The 12,343-nt window shown below is 41.5% G+C and overlaps 1 protein-coding gene across 6 annotated transcripts in view; it reads left to right on the forward strand.

Moving 5' to 3' along the window:
* LOC110487746 (LIM domain-binding protein 2) overlaps nucleotides 1-12,343 on the forward strand; it is a 119,703-nt gene that overhangs the window by 95,875 nt on the left and 11,485 nt on the right. For 2 of the 6 annotated variants that reach the window (XM_036943085.2, XM_090198518.1), the window contains one exon: nucleotides 862-998. In XM_036943085.2, coding sequence (XP_036798980.1) covers nucleotides 862-998 — 137 coding nt within the window. Of the gene's footprint in view, nucleotides 1-848; nucleotides 999-12,343 lie in introns of all 6 variants that reach the window. The other 4 variants (XM_090198515.1, XM_090198517.1, XM_036943086.2 and 1 more) reach the window with 3 other exon arrangements.

Here is a 12,343-nt window from a genome sequence, read left to right on the forward strand (position 1 = left end):
ATTAGAAATATAGATACAGTAAGATAAAAGGGGGGGTTCTCTCACTGTAGAATAGTTTTATAAAAGGTGTGTAACATATATGCTGGGAGTCAGGAAGCAGGTCTAGAAATTGAGTTTAATAGAGAAACGATACAGATTAACAAACATGAGAAGCATCCAGAACGTGAGAGAAAACAAAACCAATACTGCCTGAAGACAGAGGCTACTGAGGGCTAAATAAAGGGGAAGTAATCAAGTAAATTATGAAGTCCAGGTGTGCATAGCGATGGGGAGCAGGTGTGCGTAATGATGGTTGCCAGATATGCGTAATGTGGGTTGCCAGGACTGGTGGTTAGTGGCGACGTTGAGCGCTGGAGAGAGGGAACGGGAGTAGGCGTGACAAGGTGGTGTTATCTATCACAGTAGAGCAGTTTTATAAAAGATGGTATCTATCACAGTAGAGTAATTTTTATAAAAGATGGTGTTATCTCTCACAGTAGTGTAGTTTTAAGTTGGGCAGGCTTTTGAGAACCGTACAACACCAAGGTCCTTAAGGCATTCACATTAAGTCAAGCAGCACGTTCTATTGTTGAGCATTTATACAAATGAAACATGGGATCTTTCCAACTAGTGCATGACTTGGGAGATGATAACGCGTTTTGATTTCACCTCTGATATTAACAAAGCATGGATGGTTTTTTAGTTGTTGCGTGTTGTACGTATTGTGCGTGTGTATGTATGTCTGTCTGTCTGTGCATTTTTGCATGGGTGCGTGTGTGTGCATGTCAATATACACATATCTTTTAATGAGTTACCCCCACCTTGGTGTATGCATTATGTTGTCCCCCATGGCTCTTGTTTCATTTGCTGGTCGTGCCAAAGCTGAGCCAACAAGACAGACGACGACGAAGAGGAGGAAAAGGAAGAACTCTGCCAGCAGTGCCAACAGCAGCGTGGGCAATGCCAACAGTAAGAAGAGAAGCCCTGCCAGCAACTTCAGCCTTTCCAGTCAGGTACCTGTAAGCATCAGATCTACTGGGTTTGGCCCACTCTTACACCACTATACATACTCTTACACCACTATACACCGTCTTTCACCTTCTTACACCCCGATACACCACTATACACCCTCTTACACCACTATACACCTTCTTACACCCCTTCTACACAGCTACTATAGACACGCAGGCAGGAAGGCATGTAATGAAACACAACAATTAATTTATAGGACTATCAATCTACTATCATAATATGTTTATTCAAGTATTCATCTAGAATTATCCTCTCCTGTTGCATCATACCCTCTGCTCTGGTGAGTGCTTTATCATCTGGCACTCCATGGCTCTAGTCTATCCCATGGCTCTAGTCTATCCAATGGCTCCAGTCTATCCCATGGCTCTAGTCTATCCCATGGCTCTAGTCTATCCCATGGCTCTTGTCTATCCCATGCATAGCATATTTTCTTCCTTGACATGTCAATACAATGGGGCCACTTGACACAGTTCGAGGTTAAACACCTACTTAAACCACTGAGTGTTAGACCTCGCTCTTCACATCACCCCGGGGGATAAAGTGCTATTGCGCCTCAATTGTTTGGACAGGCTATAGTACTTTCTCACTATCACACCCTGGGTTTGCTGTATGGACTGTTAGGAGTCATACTGACGGCTTAGTACTGTAGTCCCTTTGGATGGGGGGGGGGGGGGGGGGACTGGGGACTGGGGACTGGGGACTGGGGAACTGTGAACCCTCTTTGTTTTGGGTTACGTTGTTCCTCACGGTGCCGCAGGTCATGCTTTTTAATTCTCAGGGCGTCTCTCTTTTTTCTCTATGTATATATTTTTTATGCCTCTCTCTCTCACCCACATAGACACACACCCTCTCCAACTCAAGCTCCCCCCTCTCTCTTGCTCTTTCTCGATCTCTCTCCCTCAATCTCCCTTTCTCACACACAAATAGACACACACCCTCGCCAACTCTAGCTACCTCTCACTCTCTTCTATCTCTTACTCAATCATTCGGACGCACACACACACACACACACACACACACACAAATTGTTTTCTCAGTGGGAGGCTGTTTGGCTCTGTGCCATCACTCATTATCAGTATATCTGTATACACCCCCCTTCTCCTCTCCTTTCCTTCCCACACACAACCTCCTCTCCCTCCTCATCCCCCATCCTTTCTTTAAGAACACACACTTCCTATGGCTAATGTTGACATGCGTCTTTAAGAGCAGTGGCGGTAACATGCTGGTTACATATGTTGCACGCCTGCTAGCTTTGTCTGAGAAGTTGTTCGTTCGTTGGCTGAGCACAGGCCCTACGTGAGCCCAATGACAATAAGGAGAGGACAAGGAGGAAAGGGAGGGAGTGGGTGAATGGGGGGCATAGAGAAAGGAGGGGGAGTGGGTTGTTGTGTTGTTCAACAGGGACCTCTACTGGTTGCTGGGCTGAAATTACATTGAAAACCACGGAGAGTGCTACTATGAAAGAATGCAGAGTACTCCTATATGTTTGCTGGAGGATTCATTGGGAACATTCAGATAGAAATGGATTGTGTAGAACAGATATGGTTGTCTGTCAGGTAGAAAATGTGTGAACATGTGTGAATCAACATGTGTTGTTAGCTCTATTTGTTACGCTTCTATCTGTATCCCTCTGAACATTTCACCTCATAGGTCCTTACCTACACATTCTGATTTGCAAATCTTAAGAGACTAGATAGGTCTATGCTGAAAGCTCAGCCCAGCCTTTCAATGGGCATAGAGGAGCATCTACCATATTGCTTACACCTGTCCAGTTCCTTCAGATCTGCAAACACAGAAGAAGTAGCGGGTTGTCTAATATCTCAAAAGGGATGCTAATACACTAACATATGATCAGAAAATGAACATTTTTAGCTGTTTTAACAGCCCATTGGCCCATTCAAGGATAACTGGCTAGCTAATGCTAAAGATAATGAGATGAGTAGATCAAACATTATTAATTAGATCACAATTAACATTCCCCCAATCCAAGTCTGACCACCCAAACTGGCCAGAGGTAGATTGACAACCACCCCCGCAGGAACAGATGGCGAATTCAAGGCTTGTTGGCAATCAGCACGTTTTGAGCTAATGACTTAATTAGCTATGCAAATTGACAAATCAGTGTGGATATTGTCATTTAGTCAAAAAGCTCACCTAAATTAATTAGTGTGATTAAGGCATAGTAGGGTGTAGAGGCGGTAGCTTGGGGGTTTGAGAGACGTTGCCCCCCCCCCAATCCTGATCCTCTTTGGTTGGTGTGTGTGTTTTTGTGTGCGTGTGTGTGTGTGTGTGTGTGTGTGTGTGTGTGTGTGTGTGTCTGTGTGTGTGTGTGTCTGCGTGTGTGTGTGTTCATACATGTGCACACATCTGCATATCAGAAGAGAGTAGCGAGAACTACCATGCCACGCCACATCGACACACATGGGCAGTGATGCATGTGTTTCATTTAACTGTGTGACTTCCTCCCGAGATGCAGTGGGAGGTTGTGGGCTGCTGAGGAGAGAGAGGGTTTAGCAGACCAGGGGAGATGAGATATACAACTTAACCTGCCTAGAACAACCAATCCTAACATAGTCGATTTGATCACATAACTACTGGTAATCAATCATCTAACATTGCATAAATTATTCAATTGCATCTCCTAGATAGTCATTGTTAGTTTTATATCTGTACCTATCAAAATAGAGATTTAGCATCACCCAATTCAATTCCCTCACATTGCGAATAAAGAATCAACCACAGAATAAAACTCACTATGTTCTCATCTGTGACCTCAACGCTAGGGGTCATATCATAGAAATATGTCCGACATAATCACTATTGGGAAAGGGAACGGGGATACCGAGTAAATTGCACAACTGAATGCATTCAAACGAAATACAGTGTCTTCCGAATTTAACCCAATCCCTCTGAATCAGATAGGTGCGGGGGCTGCCTTAATCGAAGTCCACGTTATCGCCGCCCAGGGAGCAGTTGTTGTGGGGGTTAACTACCTTGCTCAAGGGCAAAACTGCAGATTTTTCCACCTTGCCAGTTCGGGTTTCAAGCAAGTAACCTTACTGTCCCAAAGCTCTAACCGCTAGGCTACCTGCCTCCCAAATTGATTGGTCTGCGAGGGGCAGGGAGGACAGTCCACTTCATCAGTGGGATGGGGTTTCATTAGCTCAAAGTGCACTGAATGAGGTTGACCGTGTACATACGGGTTCACCGCCTTCACGGTGCTTCGCCATACACACCAGCCATACACACACTCCTTAAAATCCCACCATGCACCAACTGTTATTGCAGGAGCAGCAGGGGGTTGTTTCGAAACAAGGTAAACACACGGCCAAGAGTAATGCCCTGGGCTTTACCCCTTTGGTGAAACAACAAACACACATCATCAACATTTGAATCACACCAGTTTATGGATTAGAAGGGTTATATGGGTTAGAAGGGTTATATGGGTTAGAAGGGTTATATGGATTAGAAGGGTCAGATGGGTTAGATGGGTTAGAAGGGTTAGAAGGGTTAGATGGGTCAGATGAGTTAGAAGGGTTAGAAGGGTTAGATGGGTTAGATGGATTAGAAGGGTTAGATGGGTTAGATAGATTAGATGGGTTAGAAGGGTCAGATGGATTATAATGATTAGAAGGGTTAGATGGATTAGAAGGGTTAGAAGGATAAGGAGGGTTAGAATGATTATAAGGGTTAGATGGGGGTTAGATGGATTATAAGGGTTATACGGGTTAGATGGATTAGAAGGGTCAGATGGGTTAGAAGGATTAGATGGTCAGAAGGGTAAAATGGTTAGAATGGTAAAATGGATTAGATGGGTTAGAAGGGTAAATTGGTTAGAAGGCTAAAGTGATTAGAAAGGTAAAATGGGTTAAAAGGGTTAGATGGATTAGAAGGGTAAGATGGTTAGAAGGGTAAAATGGTTAGATGGGTAAAATGGATTAGATGGTCAGAAGGGTAAAATTGTCAGAAGGGTAAAATGGGTTAGAAGGATTAGATGGGTTAGAAGGGTAAAATGGTCAGATGGGTTAGAAGGTTTAGATGGATTAGAAGGGTTAGAAGTGTAAGGTGGGTAAGATGGTTAGAAGGGTAAGATGGTTAGAAGAGTAAAATGGATTAGATGGGTTAGAAGGGTAAAATGGTTAGAAGGATAAAATGGATTAGATGGGTTAGGTGGTTAGATGGGTAAGATGGTTAGAAGGGTAAATGGATTAGATGGGTAAAATGGATTAGATGGGTTAAATGGTTTGAAGGGTAAGATGGTTAGAAGGGTCCGATGGTTAGAAGGGTTAGATGGGTAAGATGGTTAGAAGGGTCAGATGGGTAAGATGGTTAGAAGGGTCCGATGGTTAGAAGGGTTAGATGGGTAAGATGGTTAGAAGGGTCAGATGGGTAAGATGGTTAGAAGGGTAAAAATGGATTAGATGGGTAAGATGGTTTGAAGGGTCAGATGGTTAGAAGGGTAAAAATGGATTAGATGGGTCAGATGGTTTGAAGGGTCAGATGGTTAGAAGGGTAAAAATGGATTAGATGGGTAAAATGGATTAGATGGGTAAGATGGTTTGAAGGGTAAGATGGTTAGAAGGGTCCGATGGTTAGAATGGTTAGATGGGTAAGATGGTTAGATGGGTAAGATGGTTAGAAGGGTCCGATGGGTAAGATGGTTAGAAGGCTCAGATGGTTAGAAGGGTAAAAATGGATTAGATGGTTAGAAGGGTCCGATGGTTAGAAGGGTTAGATGGGTAAGATGGTTAGAAGGGTCAGATGGGTAAGATGGTTAGAAGGGTAAAAATGGATTAGATGGGTAAGATGGTTTGAAGGGTCAGATGGTTAGAAGGGTAAAAATGGATTAGATGGGTAAGATGGTTTGAAGGGTCAGATGGTTAGAAGGGTAAAAATGGATTAGATGGGTAAAATGGATTAGATGGGTAAGATGGTTTGAAGGGTAAGATGGTTAGAAGGGTCCGATGGTTAGAATGGTTAGATGGGTAAGATGGTTAGATGGGTAAGATGGTTAGAAGGGTCATATGGGTAAGATGGTTAGAAGGGTCAGATGGTTAGAAGGGTAAAAATGGATTAGATGGTTAGAAGGGTCCGATGGTTAGAAGGGTTAGATGGGTAAGATGGTTAGAAGGGTCAGATGGGTAAGATGGTTAGAAGGGTAAAAATGGATTAGATGGGTAAGATGGTTTGAAGGGTCAGATGGTTAGAAGGGTAAAAATGGATTAGATGGGTAAGATGGTTTGAAGGGTCAGATGGTTAGAAGGGTAAAAATGGATTAGATGGGTAAAATGGATTAGATGGGTAAGATGGTTTGAAGGGTAAGATGGTTAGAAGGGTCCGATGGTTAGAATGGTTAGATGGGTAAGATGGTTAGATGGGTAAGATGGTTAGAAGGGTCAGATGGGTAAGATGGTTAGAAGGGTCAGATGATTAGAAGGGTAAAAATGGATTAGATGGGTAAAATGGATTAGATGGGTAAGATGGTTTGTAGGGTCAGAAGGGTGAAAATGGATTAGATGGGTCAAATGGATTAGATGGGTAAGATGGTTTGAAGGGTAAGATGGTTAGAAGGGTTAGATGGGTTAGATGGTCAGAAGGGTAAAATGGTTAGAATGGTAAAATGGATTAGATGGGTTAGAAGGGTAAATTGGTTAGAAGGCTAAAGTGATTAGAAAGGTAAAATGGGTTAAAAGGGTTAGATGGATTAGAAGGGTAAGATGGTTAGAAGGGTAAAATGGTTAGAAGGGTAAAATGGATTAGATGGTCAGAAGGGTAAAATTGTCAGAAGGGTAAAATGGGTTAGAAGGATTAGATGGGTTAGAAGGGTAAAATGGGTTAGATGGATTAGAAGGGTTAGAATGGTCAGATGGGTTAGAAGGTTTAGATGGATTAGAAGGGTTAGAAGTGTAAGGTGGGTAAGATGGTTAGAAGGGTAAGATGGTTAGAAGGGTAAAATGGATTAGATGGGTTAGAAGGGTAAAATGGTTAGAAGGATAAAATGGATTAGATGGGTTAGAAGGGTAAGATGGTTAGAAGGGTAAATGGATTAGATGGGTAAAATGGATTAGATGGGTAAGATGGTTTGAAGGGTCAGATGGTTAGAAGGGTAAAATGGATTAGATGGGTTAGAAGGGTAAAATGGTTAGAATGATAAAATGGATTAGATGGGTTAGAAGGGTAAGATGGTTAGAAGGGTAAATGGATTAGATGGGTAAAATGGATTAGATGGGTAAGATGGTTTGAAGGGTCAGATGGTTAGAAGGGTAAAATGGTTAGAAGGGTAAAATGGATTAGATGGTCAGAAGGGTAAAATTGTCAGAAGGGTAAAATGGGTTAGAAGGATTAGATGGGTTAGAAGGGTAAAATGGGTTAGATGGATTAGAAGGGTTAGAATGGTCAGATGGGTTAAAAGGTTTAGATGGATTAGAAGGGTTAGAAGTGTAAGATGGGTAAGATGGTTAGAAGGGTAAGATGGTTAGAAGGGTAAAATGGATTGAAGGGTAAAATGGATTACATGGGTTAGAAGGGTAAAATGGTTAGAAGGATAAAATGGATTAGATGGGTTAGATGGTTAGAAGGGTAAGATGGTTAGAAGGGTAAATGGATTAGATGGGTAAAATGGATTAGATGGGTAAAATGGTTTGAAGGGTAAGATGGTTAGAAGGGTCCGATGGTTAGAAGGGTTAGATGGGTAAGATGGTTAGAAGGGTCAGATGGGTAAGATGGTTAGAAGGGTCCGATGGTTAGAAGGGTTAGATGGGTAAGATGGTTAGAAGGGTCAGATGGTTAGAAGGGTAAAAATGGATTAGATGGGTAAAATGGTAAAATGGTTAGAAGGATAAAATGGATTAGATGGGTTAGATGGTTAGATGGGTAAGATGGTTTGAAGGGTCAGATGGTTAGAAGGGTAAAAATGGATTAGATGGGTAAAATGGATTAGATGGGTAAGATGGTTTGAAGGGTAAGATGGTTAGAAGGGTCCGATGGGTAAGATGGTTAGAAGGGTCCGATGGTTAGAAGGGTCAGATGGATAAGATGGTTAGAAGGGTCAGATGGTTAGAAGGGTAAAAATGGATTAGATGGGTAAAATGGTAAAATGGTTAGAAGGATAAAATGGATTAGATGGGTTAGATGGTTAGAATGGTAAGATGGTTAGAAGGGTAAATGGATTAGATGGGTAAAATGGATTAGATGGCTAAAATGGTTTGAAGGGTAAGATGGTTAGAAGGGTCCGATGGTTAGAAGGGTTAGATGGGTAAGATGGTTAGAAGGGTCAGATGGGTAAGATGGTTAGAAGGGTAAAAATGGATTAGATGGGTAAGATGGTTTGAAGGGTCAGATGGTTAGAAGGGTAAAAATGGATTAGATGGGTAAGATGGTTTGAAGGGTCAGATGGTTAGAAGGGTAAAAATGGATTAGATGGGTAAAATGGATTAGATGGGTAAGATGGTTAGAAGGGTCCGATGGTTAGAATGGTTAGATGGGTAAGATGGTTAGATGGGTCCGATGGTTAGAAGGGTCAGATGGGTAAGATGGTTAGAAGGGTCAGATGGTTAGAAGGGTAAAAATGGATTAGATGGGTAAAATGGATTAGATGGGTAAGATGGTTTGAAGGGTCAGAAGGGTAAAAATGGATTAGATGGGTCAAATGGATTAGATGGGTAAGATGGTTTGAAGGGTAAGATGGTTAGAAGGGTTAGATGGGTTAGATGGTCAGAAGGGTAAAATGGTTAGAATGGTAAAATGGATTAGATGGGTTAGAAGGGTAAATTGGTTAGAAGGCTAAAGTGATTAGAAAGGTAAAATGGGTTAAAAGGGTTAGATGGATTAGAAGGGTAAGATGGTTAGAAGGGTAAAATGGTTAGATGGGTAAAATGGATTAGATGGTCAGAAGGGTAAAATTGTCAGAAGGGTAAAATGGGTTAGAAGGATTAGATGGGTTAGAAGGGTAAAATGGGTTAGGTGGATTAGAAGGGTTAGAATGGTCAGATGGGTTAGAAGGTTTAGATGGATTAGAAGGGTTAGAAGTGTAAGGTGGGTAAGATGGTTAGAAGGGTAAGATGGTTAGAAGGGTAACATGGATCAGATGGGTTAGAAGGGTAAAATGGTTAGAAGGATAAAATGGATTAGATGGGTTAGATGGTTAGAAGGGTAAGATGGTTAGAAGGGTAAATGGATTAGATGGGTAAAATGGATTAGATGGGTAAAATGGTTTGAAGGGTAAGATGGTTAGAAGGGTCCGATGGTTAGAAGGGTTAGATGGGTAAGATGGTTAGAAGGGTCAGATGGGTAAGATGGTTAGAAGGGTCAGATGGGTCCGATGGTTAGAAGGGTCAGATGGGTAAGATGGTTAGAAGGGTCAGATGGGTAAGATGGTTAGAAGGGTAAAAATGGATTAGATGGGTAAGATGGTTTGAAGGGTCAGATGGTTAGAAGGGTAAAAATGGATTAGATGGGTAAGATGGTTTGAAGGGTCAGATGGTTAGAAGGGTAAAAATGGATTAGATGGGTAAGATGGTTTGAAGGGTCAGATGGTTAGAATGGTAAAAATTGATTAGATGGGTAAGATGGTTAGATGGGTAAGATGGTTAGAAGGGTCAGATGGGTAAGATGGTTAGAAGGGTCCGATGGTTAGAAGGGTCAGATGGGTAAAAATGGATTAGATGGGTAAAATGGATTAGATGGGTAAGATGGTTTGAAGGGTCAGATGGTTAGAAGGGTAAAAATGGATTAGATGGGTCAAATGGATTAGAAGGGTAAATGGATTAGATGGGTAAAATGGATTAGATGGGTAAAATGGTTTGAAGAGTAAGATGGTTAGAAGGGTTAGATGGGTAAGATGGTTAGAAGGGTCAGATGGGTAAGATGGTTAGAAGGGTCCGATGGTTAGAAGGGTTAGATGGGTAAGATGGTTAGAAGGGTCAGATGGGTAAGATGGCTAGAAGGGTAAAAATTGATTATATGGGTAAGATGGTTTGAAGGGTCAGATGGTTAGAAGGGTAAAAATGGATTAGATGGGTAAGATGGTTTGAAGGGTCAGATGGTTAGAATGGTAAAAATGGATTAGATGGGTAAGATGGTTAGATGGGTAAGATGGTTAGAAGGGTCAGATGGTTAAAATGGTTAGAAGGGTCAGATGGTTAGAAGGGTAAAAATGGATTAGATGGGTAAAATGGATTAGATGGGTAAGATGGTTTGAAGGGTAAGATGGTTAGAAGGGTCCGATGGTTAGAAGGGTTAGATGGGTAAGATGATTAGAAGGGTCTGATGGTTAGCAGGGTTAGATGGGTTAGATGGATTAGATGGTTAGGAGGGTTAGAAGGGTAAGATGGTTAGAAGGGTAAAAATGGATTAGATGGGTTAGAAGGGTAAAATGGTTAGAAGGGTAAAATGGTTTGAATGGTAAGATGGGTTAGATGGTCAGAAGTGTAAAATGGTTAGAATGGTAAAATGGGTTAGAAATGTAAATTGGATTAGATGGGTTAGCTGGTTAGGAGGGTTAGAAGGGTAAGATGGTTAGAAGGGTAAAATGGTTAGAAGGGTAAAATGGTTAGAAGGGTAAAATGGTTAGAAGGGTAAGATGGTTAGAAGGGTAAAATGGTTAGAATGGTAAAATGGTTAGAAGGGTAAGATGGTTAGAAGGGTAAAATGGTTAGAATGGTAAAATGGATTAGATGAGTTAGAAGGGTCAAATGGGTTAGATGGATAGAAGGGTAAGATGGTTAAAATGGTTAGAATGGTAAAATGGTGGATTAGAAGGGTTAGAATGGTCAGATGGGTTAGAAGGTTTAGATGGATTAGAAGGGTTAGAAGTGTAAGGTGGGTAAGATGGTTAGAAGGGTAAGATGGTTAGAAGGGTAAAATGGATCAGATGGGTTAGAAGGGTAAAATGGTTAGAAGGATAAAATGGATTAGATGGGTTAGATGGTTAGAAGGGTAAGATGGTTAGAAGGGTAAATGGATTAGATGGGTAAAATGGATTAGATGGGTAAAATGGTTTGAAGGGTAAGATGGTTAGAAGGGTCCGATGGTGAGAAGGGTTAGATGGGTAAGATGGTTAGAAGGGTCAGATGGGTAAGATGGTTAGAAGGGTCCGATGGTTAGAAGGGTCAGATGGGTAAGATGGTTAGAAGGGTCAGATGGGTAAGATGGTTAGAAGGGTAAAAATGGATTAGATGGGTAAGATGGTTTGAAGGGTCAGATGGTTAGAAGGGTAAAAATGGATTAGATGGGTAAGATGGTTTGAAGGGTCAGATGGTTAGAAGGGTAAAAATGGATTAGATGGGTAAGATGGTTTGAAGGGTCAGATGGTTAGAATGGTAAAAATGGATTAGATGGGTAAGATGGTTAGATGGGTAAGATGGTTAGAAGGGTCAGATGGGTAAGATGGTTAGAAGGGTCCGATGGTTAGAAGGGTTAGATGGGTAAGATGATTAGAAGGGTCTGATGGTTAGCAGGGTTAGATGGGTTAGATGGATTAGATGGTTAGGAGGGTTAGAAGGGTAAGATGGTTAGAAGGGTAAAAATGGATTAGATGGGTTAGAAGGGTAAAATGGTTAGAAGGGTAAAATGGTTTGAATGGTAAGATGGGTTAGATGGTCAGAAGTGTAAAATGGTTAGAATGGTAAAATGGGTTAGAAATGTAAATTGGATTAGATGGGTTAGCTGGTTAGGAGGGTTAGAAGGGTAAGATGGTTAGAAGGGTAAAATGGTTAGAAGGGTAAAATGGTTAGAAGGGTAAAATGGTTAGAAGGGTAAGATGGTTAGAAGGGTAAAATGGTTAGAATGGTAAAATGGTTAGAAGGGTAAGATGGTTAGAAGGGTAAAATGGTTAGAATGGTAAAATGGATTAGATTAGTTAGAAGGGTCAAATGGGTTAGATGGATAGAAGGGTAAGATGGTTAAAATGGTTAGAATGGTAAAATGGTGGATTAGAAGGGTTAGAATGGTCAGATGGGTTAGAAGGTTTAGATGGATTAGAAGGGTTAGAAGTGTAAGGTGGGTAAGATGGTTAGAAGGGTAAGATGGTTAGAAGGGTAAAATGGATCAGATGGGTTAGAAGGGTAAAATGGTTAGAAGGATAAAATGGATTAGATGGGTTAGATGGTTAGAAGGGTAAGATGGTTAGAAGGGTAAATGGATTAGATGGGTAAAATGGATTAGATGGGTAAAATGGTTTGAAGGGTAAGATGGTTAGAAGGGTCCGATGGTGAGAAGGGTTAGATGGGTAAGATGGTTAGAAGGGTCAGATGGGTAAGATGGTTAGAAGGGTCCGATGGTTAGAAGGGTCAGATGGGTAAGATGGTTAGAAGGGTCAGATGGGTAAGATGGT

The sequence above is a fragment of the Oncorhynchus mykiss genome, chromosome 14 (genome assembly GCF_057628025.1).
Source record: "Oncorhynchus mykiss isolate SJ-2025 chromosome 14, ASM5762802v1, whole genome shotgun sequence".
Classification (NCBI taxonomy): domain Eukaryota; kingdom Metazoa; phylum Chordata; class Actinopteri; order Salmoniformes; family Salmonidae; genus Oncorhynchus; species Oncorhynchus mykiss.